At 47.1% G+C, this 17,526-nt stretch overlaps 1 protein-coding gene across 3 annotated transcripts in view; it reads right to left on the bottom strand.

The window, feature by feature from the left end:
• Nucleotides 1-17,526, bottom strand: part of PLD1 (phospholipase D1, phosphatidylcholine-specific) — a 40,627-nt gene that overhangs the window by 20,521 nt on the left and 2,580 nt on the right. For 2 of the 3 annotated variants that reach the window (XM_010137654.1, XM_010137655.1), the window contains exons 5-13: nucleotides 16,215-16,280; nucleotides 10,274-10,332; nucleotides 9,686-9,778; nucleotides 6,849-7,001; nucleotides 6,005-6,154; nucleotides 4,654-4,737; nucleotides 2,854-2,935; nucleotides 1,886-1,996; nucleotides 377-584 (exon numbers count right to left, since the gene is read on the bottom strand). In XM_010137654.1, the coding sequence (XP_010135956.1) occupies nucleotides 377-584; nucleotides 1,886-1,996; nucleotides 2,854-2,935; nucleotides 4,654-4,737; nucleotides 6,005-6,154; nucleotides 6,849-7,001; nucleotides 9,686-9,778; nucleotides 10,274-10,332; nucleotides 16,215-16,280 (1,006 nt within the window). The remainder of the gene's footprint in view (nucleotides 1-376; nucleotides 585-1,885; nucleotides 1,997-2,853; nucleotides 2,936-4,653; nucleotides 4,738-6,004; nucleotides 6,155-6,848; nucleotides 7,002-9,685; nucleotides 9,779-10,273; nucleotides 10,333-16,214; nucleotides 16,281-17,526) is intronic. The other variant, XM_010137653.1, reaches the window with a different exon arrangement.

Below are 17,526 nucleotides of genomic sequence, written 5' to 3'. Positions count from 1 at the left end.
CAGGAAGCTCAGCAAGCAGGGCATCTCTGAGGGCCCAAGTATCCAGAAGTTGGGAGCACTCTGAGCACCTCCTTAGTTCTAGCTAAGTTTTATTAAGAACACAGCCTCTGTATTGTGACCGCTGCTCCAAGCTCCAGGGAAAACCCAGCTGTCTAGCAAGGGCTGGCCAGGATCTAGCCCCAAAGAGTCATCTGATGCTCAGCTACTTGCTCCTTCCCATTACTATTCCTTTTTAAACCTCCTAAACCCAATCCTGTGCTTAGAAGTGGACAAAGGTTGTTCATTCCCACCACAAACCGGGTTAACCGCGGGTTAAACACACGGGCGTTTAACGTGGCCACCAGCTGGAGCGAGCTCCCTTATTGCCAAAGCTCACTCACTGTCAGGTTGGTTGCTGACACCGACTTCACAGCCGTTCGTTTCACGCTGCCCACATCGGTCAGGCGGTGCTCATCGTCATCCCACCTGCCGTATGCTAAGTCGATGCCACCCACAAATGCCACTGACTGGTCAACAATGACGAGCTTCTCGTGGTGGGCCCAGAGGTACACAGAGGAGGACACATGGTCTGGGTGTCTCATCACCTGGGGGGAAAACCAGCAAACTCAACATCATTGCCCAGTTTACATCGCTCCAGCCAGAAAGCTGCTCAGATTTTTTTTTGGGTGCTTGGGATGATGGGGAAACTCTGGAGTTTTTGGAAGATGCCTCCACGCAGACTGCTGAAATTACTGAAGCTCCAGGACTTCCAAGCTGGGCTCAGCCTTACTGACAGGCAGGCATTTCCCCAGGGCACAGGTACTCCCCAGCAGCAAGTTACTGATGTTGGGATAGGTCATGCTTACAACAACAGCATTCGTAATAGCACCACAGTCAAGGAAACTGTTTCAACAAAACATCATGCTTTCAGCAGAGCTGTAATAGCTGAGCTTTCAAACACAGAGCCTGCTCTGAAAGAAAACAACATATTGGCGATCTGACTCACTTCTCTGGTTGTTGCCACTACATGAGGGAAATGAGGAGTTGGCTGGTTTATTCCCTATTTAAAATCGGCAAGTTGTTCGGCGTTTGTTTATAAGATTTTTTGATGTATTTACAGCAAAGTAATTTCTCTAAGCACACAGTATATAGTTTTATTTTTTAATTTTAGAGAAGAACCATTAGACCAGCGTCCTGGGGAAAAACGGACAGTGTGTCACCTGATCACTCCTAAAACCAGTTAGACAGCTAGCAGGTATCTTCCAGTTACATCTCCCAGTCTGGCTGCAAAGATGGTGGAGAACGGATGCTTCCCTTCACTGACACAACAAATCTACTATTCTACCTGTTTGTTAGTCACCCTCATGCATAACATATCTTACTGCTCATTAAAATATCTCTGTCTCTAATTTCAAGAGACTGGATCTAGCCTTTTCTACTGGTTCCCATGCCACCACTCGTTTTCTGCTCAGTGGAAGAGCAGAAGTGACACAGCACAGGACAGTGCAACGCCATTTGTTTACGATGGGAACAAAGATCCAGTGTTGATTCTTGTCATCTGTACAAGAACAGAAATGTTGGAAGGAGACAACAGTCACAAATGGTAATTTTCCATCTGAGGTAACCCCATTAACCTGTCACATGAAATACGTCTCTTTTGAATTAGATGAATAGTTCCTTTGGCAAGTCTAAACTAAGCCATTTTGTGTTCAGTTATAACCCAAAGAAATGAAGTTGCCACATGTGCTTAATCCCTGTATGGGTGACTCTCAGTCTCAGACTATTCCTACTGCAATGGTGGGAACTGTCCTTCCAGTTCACACCTGAACACCCCAAGGGTCAGCACCAGCTACCAAGAACAAATGAACGCAAACGTCCTTCATACGACTGCCTGATGCTCAATTACCTTAATGTTTGGATGGAGGCGCATGAGCGTCCTCTTGCTATATTCACTGTTGATCCCTAGGGCAAGCTCCACTTCTTTATACAGCATAACAAAAATCCTCACTCCTTGTTGCTGTCAGGAAGAAACAACACATGGTACACGGGTATGTCAACGGGTACAGGCCATTTCTGAAGCGAGGAAAAGCTAAGAGGCACTAAGTTCAGACAGAAACGCAGCTGAGGTTACTTGTTCTTGATTACGCTCTCCCAGATCCACCATGGCGACCCACAGCACTGCTCAGGAAAGCTCTTCAGCTTCCAGAGGAGGCCTCTGGACCCGGACTCATGTGCGAAGAGCTGAGCTATGCCAAAGCCCATCAACAAGTCATCCTTACAGTACCGCCTTTAAAAAATCCTTCGAGGTAAGATTTTACAAATGTGATTCATTACACACCCCCTGAAGTTGTTTCCTGCTGCTTCATACTGCCTTGAGGTTTGCCTACAGTTAGAAGCCTCTGCAGGACAGCAATACCAGTACAGTCATACTGACATCCCTCTCCTAAAGGGGATGCAACCAACTCAGCACCAGCAAACACGTTGTTTCTGCTGGTAGAGCTAAACCGACTCCTGGAATGCCATGAGCAGCGCTCACTGGTATCCACGGGAGGGTTTCTAAGCACACTTGTTTAAGCACTTTCAAAACTGCCAAGGTACTTTCCAAACCTTGGCAGATGCTGGTCACACACTGAGGACTCGAAGGGGTGATCAGAGGATCTACCCTTCTGACACCAAGCTCTTCCAAACCCAAACAGGGGGAGCAAATCAAAACACGTAGTTTTCTGAGGCCATCTGAAATGAGGCTTGGCCAGCTTTATCCCTCATCCCGACTGAAATAAATGGTACAAAGGCTCCAGTTCTAGTATGACTCTGTAACTGGGTGGGCACACAGGGGTTTCTGAAGGGTGAAGGTCGCAGCTGGAGCTCACTTACTGCTTTCCGCTTGAGGATGCAGTCCAGCCGCCAGCGATTTCCTTCCACAACAGGTCGTTTCATGAAGATTTCTGGGCTCAGCCTAAGAAAGTAAAGGGGTGGAAAAAACCACAGCATTATATAATCTGCAAACAAAGCACTGACCTAAATAATCAACTTGGGAAGCAAAGACATCAAAGTTTATATATAGTGGATGTGAAGGCTCACGTCCCAGAGATACATTCTCCAACACCACGCTCCATTCTTTGATAACAGAGCATTGCAGAGGGCAGGGGATGCGTCCAGCACATTCATCTCCGTACTCAACAACCCATGAGACCAAGTTAAACAGCGATGTATAAACAGGGAAACTTGGGCTCTATCTATGGAAGACAGATGCAACGAAAGAAAGCCCCAAGGTAGATTTGAAAGAAATGTGTAGACATAAATAACTAAGAATGGGATTTTTAGTTCTCCTGGTACTGCGGCTAGATTTGTGCTGAATTTTCCTTGCTGCCTAAAGACAAAGCAAAACGATCTCTCTCCACAGGACATTCTATTGATTCACAGCTTTAAGGATTACAAGGAGTAATTAGTCATCTTGTCTAACTCCAGCAAAGCACAGTGATAGAATTTCACTCCTCTACTTCTGTACTGAGCATGGGAACTTGTGCTTGGATAAAGCATATTGCTGTATCGCATGCTTCTGACAACCAGCATTTCAATCTGAAACTCCAAGTTTCAGATAAGTTTTGGAATTCCAAGTTAACGATTGTCTGAATAAAACTTTAAGAGACAACAGATCTGAAATTTGGTGCTTTTGCATTGCTGCCTGCTGTTGCACACGGGAATCAGAGGGAGCATTGGGTTCATCTGTGGTCATGTTAGCAAACAGGTTTACCCTAGTAAATACTAACACCGTATTTAGTTTTCTCATAATAATTGCAACCTAAAAACTAATCCTCCCAGTTCCTATGGGTAGTGGTTTAGTAGTGAGAGGTTCATTTTACAGATGGAGAAATAGGAGCAGAGAGATGCGCCCAAGGTGAATGAAAGAGGATGCCCAAGCTGTGGCTTGGGAGCCTGCCCTACCATCCCATCCCCAGGATCCCGACTGGCCCAGCCAGATTAACCTCCGCAAAGGCACGACACAGGCAGCTGCAGCCAGCGTCCAACCAAGAAACTCTGCCCTGAGTCTGTGAGAGCACCTTTTTCTGCCTCAAACAGGAACCAGAGCACCATGTAAACATATTGAATTACTAGTTAAGGAGAAGGCAGAGCCAGGTCCTTCAGCAGCCAAGCTGCTTGGGGAAGGGACAGCACCACTCCTAAGAGCAGAGCAAAATCACACACCACTCCCGCCAGATGTTCTCACTGCTGGCACGAGGCTTCCCAAGACAGCAAGGAGATGCTGAAAGGAGTTTCCCGTGCAGGATCACACGGGAAGGGCACTGTCAGAGGTGTATGGGGTCCGTGTTCCCTTACACATTCAATGACAACTATTCCCCTTTGGGTTGCAGCGATTTACACTCCTGATGAGCACCTTGCACCATCATATTTGCAATTCAGGTGGTGCCTTCATGGAATTTCAGGCCTTTCCTTGAAGGGAGACAACCAAGCTGTTGATTTCAAGCATGCGCTTTTGCTGCCAACCCTCCTGAAAAGGCCTTCGAATGTGACGCAAGGAGGTGTTTGGGTGAGCTGCCAAACCATCTGGCTGCACGGCTAGTTGCCATGCTGTCGGGCCTCCAAACAGCGCCACATTGTTGGGAACCTCCCAAGGGAGAGGGCTAGTCAACATCCAAATACGTAAGTACGAACCACCAATCCGTGATGAAAATTTCTTCCTTAGCAGCTTCCATGGCATTCGCGACATCTTCAAAGTACCACTTAGCATTCACATACCTGTGAAAGCAAACACAGTGCGCAGATTTAGGTTTCATCCCCCTTCATTTAAACACAGTCCATAGCTGAAGACTGACGGGTTCTGCGTTAGTGCCATTTACATTCCCTTCTCCAAAGCAAACAAAAACCTAATTTCAAGAATTAGGACAACACACAGAGAGAGTTTCACGCTGATGTTATTAGGAGCACAATAAGAGATTATTAAGTACCACTTGGTATTTCTGCCAACCACAGGTAGCAAGGAGCGAGCAAGGCCTGGCTCTCGGGAAAGGCTGGCAGAATGGCGTTTGCTTTGATTTACGGAAACTGCTTGGGCAGCGGTTGCTGCAAGGTGGAAGCTGCAGCAAGAGCACTGCGAGGGTTTGCTTCCAGCTAGAATAATTCTTTTGACGTGCTTCTGGAGAAGGCTTAGTGCAATCACGTTACACTACAGACAGGAGGATTTCTCATGGGACTGCTGTGCGCATAAAGCTCAGCCACCCTAACACTACACCCAAATTTGCATTTGCTGATTCTCAGCCAATCTGCAAGGCTGAATCTGATGCTGCTCTTCAACCCACTGAGCGACATTTGCATCTGAACACACCCGGGGTGCCTGGAAGGGTAACAGTGCCTTGCAGAATGGGAATTAGCCTTGCCAACGCGGTGAGCCGGACATATCTTGCATTTCAGGACACGAAGAACGTGACCAGATGTCTGGCCGCTGAGGAGCACAGGCAGGACAGGCTGCAGCTTTGGGAGGTAGCTTTGGAGAAGGGAGTAGCCAGAAGCAGACGCTGTCCAGAGCACCTGTGTTACCATGGGCTTACAACCCAGAGGCGAAAAAACCAACCCCTTAGGAATAAGCATTTCCAGAATCAGGATAAAATTGAAGCCAGGAACACCTTCATGAAAGAGTAGTTCTCGTTTTAACTCATAAGCATCCTGCCTATTATACGTGTGACAAAATACCATTTTTATCATTGCAACAACAAATACCCAACATGCTCAAATTCACATGAAACTTGATGTTTCAAAATGCCATTAGCTGCGATGCAAAGCCATAACAGGATCAAAACACTCCTGTCACCAGTGCTGCCATTCCATTCCTGGTGAAGAAAGCCAAGTTTTTTGCAACTTTGCTCATTATCACCAGTCCCTCCAGCTACTGAACGCAACCAGCTCTATCCATCAGAGCTGCGATAACGCAGGCAGGCGCGTGCTGATGCTGCTGCAGGTAACAGCACCCAAAGCCGGGAGTCGGTCACAGCCTTGCTGCAGTCCTCACCACTTCGCCAGCGTGTTCTCCTGCACGGCAGCGTACGAGCCGAAGCGGTGCTCGGTGAGGAAGTCCTTGCCGTGCTTCCGAACAAACTCGTCTATGCCCTGCCTCAACCACTGGGCATGTCTGTAGCTGGTACACTTCAAAATCAGTGACCTGTAAAAGAGACAACACACGGGGCAGGATGCTGAACGTTTAATTGGGCTGCTCCTTGCTGTCTGTAGGTGTTGATAAAGACACCTCTACCAGCCATATTTTATGTAAGCAAACAGTAAGGATGTTGCTTTGTTTGCAGGATACATCAGGACTGAGCTGCTTATAAAAAATAATTCATTTTACAAAAAATACCTTGGATTTAAATTTGTTAAGCATCAGCTGAACTCGGCTGTATTTTTTAGAAGATGAATCTATATTGTATGTCACCATAAGAATATGTAATATCTCTTTATTCCAACCAGCACGTCTTTTGGGCAATATGCAGGCTAGGATGTAGAACACGTCCCTGCTTGCAGCATAAAGGAACAAAGCGCCTAGAAAATTACCGTAAGCAAATTGCTGCGAAAACAGACTGTGCAGCTCCACCTGCGCTGTGCCCCCAGGCCCCAGCCATAAGCACAAGGATGGACAAACAGCAGCTGAGGCTCCAAGCGCCTCATTAAGACATCGGAAACGATCAGTATGACAGGCCAGCGCCCAGCGGGTGTAAAGGCAGCAGCAGCCGCCCAGGCACTCAGCCCTGCGGGAAGCTGAGCTGCACAGTCAGCCCAGGGCACCTCGTTAACCCCTCCTGCAGAGGAGCATCGATTCCTCCTTCCAACAGCAGCAGGGTCTAAAGGTCTGTGTTTCTTACCTTGAGAGATTGTCGATCTGCAGCCCATGTTTAGTTTCTGTTTCTTTCTGGCCTATCTTGATGTTGAATTCCTTATCCACCAGCAGGACAAAGGCGATGGCCCCCGAGTCTGGCTTCATGTACAGCAGGAAAGAGTCCTTCACCACCAGCCACCTGCATGGGCACAACAACTGGGTAACGTGTGTTTCAGCCGTGCCGGTCTTCAAAACACGAGCCATAAAGCAAGCCAATAAAGTGCAAAAGCTCCCTTCAAAACAAGTGCAAATCATTTATCAGGGAAAGAAAAGCATTCTGCTAAAGAGCAAAACTACTTTGCAGGAGCTAGTCTGGCGTATTATTTTCTTGGGCAGAAAAGCACCTGTTTTGTGAGCTTGAGTAACTAATTTAAATTCAATATAAGACTTCAAGAGCTATTTGCCTGACTCCTTTTTACAGGAGTTTTGAAAATACAGGCTTCTTTGTCTAACAAAATCAATGAGAACCTCCTCGCCCACAAACCTCCCAGCCAGGTGCCCCAGAACCAGGCAAGATGCAACAACGGCTCTTCCATCCCAGGTTTTTATTCAGCTTTTACGCTGTACAGGAGTTACTTGCCACTTCTACCATGAATTATAATGCTAGGATCACTTTCACTCCTATCAAAATACATGAACGAGCCATTTTGGAAAGCTTTTATTGCCAAGCAACAAGCACCCTGTTAGAAACACACGATGAAAGATGACCGGCAGGTTTTACATAAATACCGCAGCCTGAAGGCAACTCTGGGAAAACACACATTTTTTACTGTGAGTGGCATTTCTAATTTTTTCTCCCCCTGCCGCGTAGCTGGGGTAACCAACCCCCTCTGTCCCACACAGGTCTCCATCACCAGACCTTCGCCTCATTCTTCTGCACACTCAGAAGCACACAAAGCAACAGAAAATACTGCAAAAATCTGTTCATTTGTATATCTTTAGTAACAGCCTCAGCTCCTCACCTACCTCTAGATCCCACAATTTCTTCTTCTCTTTCAAGGGCCCTGGAAGAGTTCCCCCAGCAATACCTCTCAGTTGGTACCAAAATACCTCCTCTCCCTATTTGGCTCATAATTTCACTCCCCAACATCCCATGGGGCACGTTTTCATGCATTTCCCTTTGTTTTTCCTGGGCAGCTCTGCACGCCTGTGCCCATTCGTGATTCTTGTGAAGAAAAGGTGCAGTTTCTGTGTAGTCTTTCCAGCGTTTCTTAATGTGATTTTACAGAAGATCTGAATGCATGAGGAGAGAAAGATGTGACATTCTTTCAGGTCACCCCGCTGTCCTCCTCCTCCTCCACACCCCTTTCCACAGCCCCCGTGGCCATACAACACCCAACCTACTACAATATGCGAAAATTATTTGGGGTATAGAAAACCCAACATCTGCAGCAAAGCTGCTGGCCACGGTCTGCCACATGCTCAGGCAGAGCTCTGGCCCCAGCTTGATGTGTCCTAAAATCCTTCATGTAAACAACCCTCTCTGGGAAATATTACTGTTATTTAATTAATTATTGATGCATATGCTGTCAGTCCCCCTTGCATTACTCTGCACACAATCCCACTCAAATACTTCCCAATCACCTTTTTAGGCTTTCAGGGACAAACTGAGATCCATCAGAGCTGAATGTGCTACTGTCCCCACTAGAGCTTGAGCTCTGTGTAACATAGGGAAGAGTAAACTGAGGGGCACCAAGAGGAAAAGGCTTTTTTTTTTTTCCATAGGAGAAAAAAAGAATTGGAAACAATTTAACAATTTGACCTGAAAGAATGTCCCATCTTCCTCTCCTCCTGCACTCAGATCTTCTGTAAAATCACATTAAGAAACGCTGGAAAGACTACACAGAAACTGCACCTTTTCTTCACAAGAGTGCAGAAAGATTTTGCTGGAAAACTTTTAAGATAAAACTAATGATGGCCCACTGGCGATGCAAAAATCCAGAGGTGGGTAATGCCTGGGGATGCTCTTACAGACCAAGAAATTGTTGCTTTAAAACAGATACGTGCTATTTGGATTTTCAAAACGAAAGATTTTCCTGGGAAGGCCAAGCTCGAGGAAATCCTCGCTGCGGTTTTGGGATGCTCGCTGGCACCACACACCCCTCTCCACAGCACACTCCTCCCTGAGCTGCAGCCCCAGGACACACTGAGATCTAACACAGAAGGGAAAGGGATGGGGACAGTAAGTTACACCTGCCTGCAGCAGGAAGGGACATGGAAACAGGGGGTGGCTTGGGAAAACGCCCATGAAAACACCAGCATTTAAGCATTTGCAGTAATAAGGAAGAAGCAACGTACCCCATTCCAAGGTTAATTGCACCAAACAGAGCTGCAGGTCACATCTGATTTACTCCAGCTCCGAAGCAGTCCAGATAGTGTTTCAATTAACTGATTTTCTTTGCATAAATTGAGGGAGGGAAGCTCAGGAAACTGGGCTGAAATCCGGCTGGGGCATTGCCACCAGCCACGTTCCACCCCCAATGCACGGAAGCCCCGGATGCTCCTGCAGCAGGGAAAGCTGTGCACAGACCAGGGATTTATTGCCTTTTCTGCCAGCTGGGGGCTGTAGCAAATGCCAGTTTTCCTCTGGAACAACATATCCCTTCTATGACCTCTAAAGCAGAAGAAAAAACCCCACATGCTCCACACAGGACACTGAGGGGAGAAATAGCACATGGACCTTTTTCACCTGAAAATCTGTGGCTTTCGTAACAAAAGCCAGAATCAACATCACAGATTTTTTGGGAGAAAAAGACAAATGAGTATTTTCATGTGTGCCTGAGCAGCACACAGCATTGCCACCTTCGCCCATCCCAGCACTACCTTTTGGACCATCGGTAGCACATCCTTCCTTGACCGCAGCAGTTCAGACCAGGGATGCGGTGGCCCCCGGAGCGCTTCATGATGAATCCTTCTCTGCAAGGACAGAATCATGGTCAGGATGGGTGGCATGGCTCGCCTGGAGGTACAGGGGTGTCTTGGGTGGAGGATGCTTGCTGAACACCTCAGCCCCTGTGCCCAGGGATGGCTCCCACCATCTCCAGCCGTGCCCTCTGCACCATGCCCCAAAAGCTGGAAGAAGCTAATAACCCCCCAGAAGGAAAATGTGCAGATTTAAGAAACGCTGGGCCACATTTTATAGAACAAACAGAAGATCAAGTGGGTCTACTAGTGGTAAGGAGGAAAAAAACCCTGCAAGCCAGCCCATGTCTTGCAAAGCAGCCTGCTCTCGAAACTGCTTCCCAAAGTTGTAGCATTACAGTTTGAACATTATTTTTTTATTAATCTGGATGGCAAGATATTCCCCGGTCAGTTATTGGTGAGGAAGGAAAGATATTAATTCGAGCAATATTTATTTGTAAAGCCATGCTCTTGGTGAATCATAACTCAAAGAGATAGCTCACAACTCACATGCCCTTCGGTCCCAGGTCATGGATGAACGACAGCTGGTTTACTCCAATGAACTCCATCTGGGGAAAGAAAAAGATTCCCCCATCTTTTACACTCTGACACCCACAGAATACTTTGCTTCATTGAAGTGTCTTGTCAAAGACAGAACCTCCAACAGATCCTGAGCAGAAGCTACACACCATTGCTTAAGCATCTTCAAGATGACTAAGAACAGTAGTTTGGCTGGGTTGCTTGCTTGCTGATTTGAAGTATGCTTTGCAGGACACACTTCAGGCAACCGGGACAATTGAGATCAAATGTATCATAGGGACCCACCAGCATCCTCCCTTCTGGATCAATGGCTGAAAGGACGACTCAAGTTTGCCACTGTCTGGGGGTCTGTGTGAACCTGGCTTGCTGTCTGAATTCTCTCCTTCCTTCAGTGGCCCTCACAGAAAGGCTAGAGAGGCTCCCAGGGCTGGGAGCACCATATTCCCACACACCACATGGGGGTTCAGCCCCTTAACCCACAAGCATCCTCCAAGACCATCGCAGCAGGTTGCTCCCACTCAGCACTGTACATACACCACTGCCCCGTCTGGCCCCAGGAACTGGAAACCAGCAGGAAAGCAACAGTGGGGCAGGAGGAGAGCAGGTTCAATGAGTTCTGCTGGTCTGCACAGAGCTCCACAAGAGCCACAGCCCAAGAAACCCATGTGCCATGCCACCAGGTTTACCAGCTAAGTTCAAACTCAAGCAACCTGCATCCTCACGGCTCCTCCTGCTTCAGTGGAGATTGCAGAGGAACACAGTGACAAGCAAAGCTGGTGAGAAAGAACAGCACAGCTACATTCACCTCTAAAAATAGGACACCGGGTGATTTCGACCAAGCAGGCCTTACTTGGCACAGCGGGACATTCCTGACAGTCCACTGGTTATTAGCCCTGGGCCCCATTAGCAGGGAGAAACGCCTGCCCAGGTGTCCTGTGCGGGACAGGGGTGGTGCCGGAGCAACCTGGCGAAGGAGCTGCCTTGCACGGCAGAGGCTTGTCTGCACCCAGGCACTTTTAGCTTCCTATCACATAAAAGTGTCCAGGTGCAGGAAGGCGCTCAGGGCAGGAGTTGCCCTCTCCTTTGGTCAGGCAGCAAGCCAGAGGGAACCCTCTAACCACATGTCTGGGCAATGAAGCCTGCAGGGACAGAAGCCCAGGACTCCACCCACGGTCCTGACCGCAGTCAGGACAAGAGACAGCCTCAGGGCCAGCTTCAGGCCATGCCCACCCGCACCCCACAGCAGCTCAAGTGCCACCACCCAAGGAAGGGCTCTCCTCCAAGGTAGCCACTGTCACCTGCTCTTTGGCAAACCAAACTCAGGGCTCTCCTCAGAAAAATCCAGTTTTGCACAGGAATTACATGGGTGGACACATAAGTCTCAGAGGTATTTTCAAACACCAAGCGAAACAAAGAGCATCAGTAAATTTGGGGCAAAAATCTATCTTGCCGTTACAGGGAGTCTGGCTCAGGCTCCCTGCCCAACACCATCATTTTCACCCCACAGAAGCAGCAGTAGCACAGAAGATCCTTCCCCTCCTCCTCACGCCCCGCTGGTCCTGAGACCTCCCCAGATTTCTCGCATCAATAAGGCCACAGAAGAGAAGAAAAGGACCTGTTGTTCTCCTCTGAGTAGCTCAAGGACATAAAGTAACCTCTATTCACTAGAGGCAATTTAATGCCCTCATTTTGGGTGATTTCAGCCTGTTTTCAGCAAGTGGCTAGAACAAGCTCTTCCATGCTTTTACTACCCATCTTGCCACCACTGCTCTCACTATCCATCCTGGAACAGCACCACGCGTGACCTACAAACATTGCGGCTGTTTCTGCAGCGACACTCAGAGCGGGATGGGAGCACCTGAAAACTCAGCACATCCTACAAGCACTTAGAGGTCCCAGTCTCCCCGGATCCCATTTTCATTTCTTCAGAAAACTGCCAGCATTCCCCAGTCAGAAGAACGAGAAACCCAGACATCTCTCTCGCAGTGGGCACACACAAAAAAACCCACACATGAAATGTCAAAAACCTTTGACGAGGTTGGCTGCAAGCAGCAAGCTGGCAGTGATTCGAGGAGCTCTGCATGCAGAGAGAGAATTGTCCTCAGAGAAACAACGAGAAAAACCAGGAGGAAAAATTACTGGCAGAAACAGAACTATTCCTACTACATAAAATAAAAGGAAGGCTGTCTGGCAGCGCAGCGACCTGCTCTGTAGCCAAGGAGTCTTTGAAATGGCAACAGCGGTGACCGGAGCCCATCGAACACGTTGTCCAAACAGTGCCAATTAGGAGAGTTGGTTTGTAAAAAACAGACACAAATAAATTCCACCAGTTAAAAGGAAAATTCCTCAGTGAAGTGGAAAATAGCTGATCAAATTATTTATGATTATTGCTACTGCATTAACTATTTTTACGGTTATGGTGCCTCTTGTCCGAGGTGCTCGTCGTTCACAGACAACCGAGGGGAACGCTGAGCAGCGAGGCGCTTTCATCCCTCCACGTCGGGATTCCTGCGCTGCCCAGCTGCCTCCCCGGGGAGCCGGCATCCCGCTCTGGTTTCAGAGCTATCTGCAGCAGCATATTTTAAGGATGAGATATAGACCTAGAGAATGCAGTTTCAATGACATTGTCGTAGCAATAAAAAACCCCCAACCCAAACAGACAGGAGTGATCAGCTGCAGAAAGACAAGCTGTGCAAGGTGGAGAACCAGCTGCAAGGTATATGAGCCGTGGTTTTAAACCGCCCCATCCCATCGGCAATGCTGAGCACGCGTGAGGTATTCAAGCAAAAATTTCACAGAGCATCCGCATTTCAGCGAGAGCTCGGCAGCCCCACGCTGTTTTCATTTCGACTCTTGTTTTTAATTAAGTGGGTTAAAAAAAAAACCATAGAGTTGATTAGCAGCAATAAAATGAACTTACACCACTCTTCAGAACAATTGTTCAGTAACAGATGCCAGCTATTTCTTACACACACAAAAAAAAGCTTATACTAAACCCAAATTAAAAAAAATATTAAACATGCTAAAGTTCAAGTGCAATAACTAAAAACACTGAGGGGTTGGGCAGGGACCTTTGCCATGGTCTGCAGATCCAGGGCAAAGCAGCAGCCACGCTCATGTATCTGAGTCGTTCTCATATGGTGCTGCTTTCAATTCAGATGAGGTTTTTACTCTCACTTAAACCCATGCAAAATGTTACAGACACACGCGCTCTGCTTCAACCAAATATTTATTTTGCTTAGGCATCTTTCAACTATTTTAGCTCACACAAAAAAATGAGGCAGAGGTCCAATTAATAACATTTTTATATGAAATATAATGAAGCCTAGAGGCCCCATTTCCTAATGTTTTGGGGCTATATTACCCCAATTTCCATTCCCCAGAAAAAAGCGTGGACAATTAACACACCAAGATTCCCAAAACATCCATTTTAATGGTTATTGTCTTGAAAAAACTTCAGCCCAGAAGTACTATAAAAAGGTTTGGAATGGAAGACATGAGATTGAATCACAAGTCACACAGCCAAAAGGAAAGAAAAAAGATAATGAAAGGCTATGGAGTCTGGGGTCTGATCACAAAATACAACACATCTACCAGCCTGTTTGTGAACTTCACACAAAATAGTGTTACGATGAATGCTGAGAAATTCAGGGAAGTGTGAGGCAGTGTAAGTTTTATCAGAGCTACCCAAAGCAAGGGACACTTAGTACATCTCTAAATAATGATTCTTCAGTAGGTTATTTCCACAGCTTCCACACCTAGAACAACTCGGAGGCTCAGCTCTCCCAGTGCATGGCAGATCCTACAGACAATGCACAAAGTGGTGATCCTCTCACTGACAACTAACAAATTAACCACAAATGCAAAATATAAGTAGCAAAAAAGCAAATTAAACCATGCGGTTTAGATGTAAAAGCATCTCTGAGGAGGGAAGGAGCCAGGAAGGCTCTTCACAAGGACCAGGGGTTACAGCAGGCGGGTCACAGCTTGCCACTGCAACTTCACGTCTTTAATTTCCAAAGAACTTAGGATTTTAAAAAACACACCTTGGGGTACAGATTTGATTAGAGGAACAGGCAGGAGACAAAATGTGCTCCAGGATTAAGACAGTTACAGCATTTGTCAGCATCCAGACAAAAGACTTCTCAACCACAGGAAGAGCAAAGCCTTCATTTTGTTCTGAGGAGGACAAACACAGTTCCCAAGGAAAATGCCAGAATCCTCACTTTAGTCTCTAGTCTGGAGAGGGTTGTTTTGGTGGTTTCCTTAAAGGAAACATTTTTCTCCCTGTGCTTTCTTGCCTGCAGGATCCACCGCACTTGGCACCGGCACCACCATTAGCAGCAGAGTCCTCACTGAATGCTGCGCTGCAGCCAAGTCCAGCGACAGCCAACAATAAACTGAGAATTTATTTGCAAAGCGACATCTGGCTCTGGGGGTCGGGGACAGAAGGGCAATTCAGCGCAGGAGGAGGGAAGCTCCCCACAGCTGCCCGGACAAGGCAGGACCACCCATCTCCTCGCCCGGCCCCCACCGCCCCAGCTCGCCTCGAACACAGCCTGGTCGAAAGATCTCCCACGTTCTTACATGAGCAGAAATTCTCCAAACTATTTGAAAAAGGCAATGCCTGCCTAAAAGCGACAAGATAGATCCGCGCTGTAAAACAATTCTCCCCCGCTTTGCATATGCTACTGATCAAAATTGCCAAGTTATCCCAGTTTTGCCTTTAGAACAAAAGATGACTATTTTCCACACGCAGACTAACACAGCTCTTGACTGCATTTGATTTACGCTCCACAGCCTGCCTCCAGCAGAACCACTCTGTAAGCAACACAGTTCCCTCAGCCCGACTCTGAAGGTATCTTGCAACCCAAAGCGCGATGGCCAACACCAGGCGGTTGCTCTGACCGGATAACAAGCACTGCTCGACACACCGAGCTCTGCAACAAGAGCAATGCAGCTTTCAGGTACGACATCCAGCTACGAGCTGCCCAACATCGCCTCACAACTGAAGTCTTGCAGAAGAGCAAAGAGAAGCCAAAGAGAAGAACTGGCTGCTGGAGGAACCTTAAGTTCAGTCTACGTTTCTGGTTTGTTTGAAAACCAAGCGCTCCCAGTTCTCAGCCCTTGCTCAGAAACGTCACTAACCTCTGCAGCTACTCAACGCACGCTTCAGGTTTTGTTGGTATTACGAAAGATGGAGTAACACAGTCATTACACAGCCAAGAAAAGGGGAAGTAAATTACCATCCCAGGGAGCTGCTACAGCTGCAGCTGACAGGTGAGGACTACTGAAGAAACATTCCAGGATGGCTTGCAAAGGAAATATTTTTGCTTAAAATAGGCCTGAAGCTTGGATTTGACATTTTAACAGGGCTATCAGCTTGGGGAAACAAGTCAATTACCATCTCCCTTCGGAAGTGATGAAATAATGCAGAGGGGAGCAAGTATCACTCACACAAACTCATCATCACTGTCGTCCAGTGAAACTGCACAGAATAGGAACCCAAGACAAATCTGCACCCAGGACCACACACAAACCCCAAACTAGAGAAGCAACGAGAAATGTGGTTTGGACTCCAATTGTTGAAGTATTTTAAACTTCTATTTAACATCTAAAACACTCTCCACAATTAAACAGAAAGCCACTATGTCATACATGTACAATTTGCTTTCTGGACTGGACTACCTTGAGGAGGTATCACTGTGTTATAACAGCAGCTTCCAAGACTGAGCCATTCACTCTCTTCCTGTGGTTTTAATAACATTACAACTGTGTTGGAGAACTCAGCTAAGCCAAAATGCTTCCAAACCAGCTGTTCCTTATATAAGCTGCATGTCATCTTCCAATGAATTTAACACTTGCAAAGCAAATATTCTTTAGGCGTTTAAGCAGAGAAATTTCTGCTTACCGTTCCATGGTAGTTCCTGTACATGGGCATTTTAAGGAGCGTTGTCAGGTAGTCTTCCAGCTGTTTCTACAATTGAAACATCGAAACTTTAGAGAAGATGCAGGAATTTTCAGGAAAAAACTCCACAGCCCAACTGTCTGGCATTTGGAAGCAATCAAGAAATCAGACGCACTTTTCAGGTTGCCTGGATAAATATATTACTATGTTCTCACGGAAGGTTATAGCTCAGCAGCATGAACAGTTCGGTCGCAAGTTGTTTACTGTTCACATACCCGTGTTTGTACCTTCCACCAGCAGACCTGTTCCTCAGCACTGTCATTACTTTAGAGGTCAACTTTCTTGACTGAGTCCAAGTTTCAGAACAATTTCAAACACAAAATCAATCCCCACTGTTTCTGACCCACTCAAATCAGCTCTGTGAGAAAAGACACCACTGACAGAACCTATCTATCCAAAAGACCAGGTTCACAGGGTGAGCAGCACGGTAACCATGCTGCCCTGTCCCAAAGCCATGGAGAGGGCAGTGGCCAGGCCACTGCTCGCTGGAGAGCCTGTTCTCCTCAGCCACGAGGGGAGAAGAGAAGAAACCATTACAGGAGAGATAATCTCTTCCCATCCGCATGGTTACTGGGCAATGAAGAGATTAAGCTGCTCAGGCATGGGTAACCAGGCAGTCATACAAGACACAAAACAGACCAAAAAGGAACAAACGCCACTGGGACCTTCGCCCTTCTCAGCATTAACATCACAGCACTGATGTACCCACCCATGATGAAAGCTATGAGATGCCAGAAGGAAACCAAGAGGTAAAAAAAAAATAAATAAAAAGGATCCAGAAAACATTTTTCTTCCTCTTTTAAGCCAACATCTCTCTCCTGAAACTTCCCACACAGCAGCAAAGTCATGCACAGCAGGGAGGGTTATGTGCACTGCACAGCCACGAGGCACCACCTTTTGAGGCTTGAGGTTCAGTGGCAGAAAGCCCAGGGAGGGAGTGAACAGCAGAAGAAGGATAAGCACAGGGTGAACAAACGTGAGTTTTTACAGACTATTTTATTTTTGCAAACAGCAAAGCTGCAATGAAGAGGTAGGAAGACATCCACCCTCTTCACAGAAGAGCCCATCTGTTAACATCTGATGAAGTTACACCGAACACGTGTGCATTGGCTAAAATTACCCACTTCAGCATCAAGAGCCTGACTGTCATCTCCTCTGTCAGAGAGGGATAGGACTGAAATCCCTCAGAATCTGATGGCCGCGGGGCTGCCTCCAGCACACAAGCTGACTCCGCGAACTGCCTCTTCTCTCTCTC

The sequence above is a fragment of the Buceros rhinoceros genome, unplaced genomic scaffold, assembly GCF_000710305.1.
Source record: "Buceros rhinoceros silvestris isolate BGI_N320 unplaced genomic scaffold, ASM71030v1 scaffold19556, whole genome shotgun sequence".
Lineage (NCBI taxonomy): Eukaryota > Metazoa > Chordata > Aves > Bucerotiformes > Bucerotidae > Buceros > Buceros rhinoceros.
The sequence above is the reverse complement of the archived record's forward strand: the minus strand, read 5'-3'. Positions and strand labels throughout refer to the sequence as shown.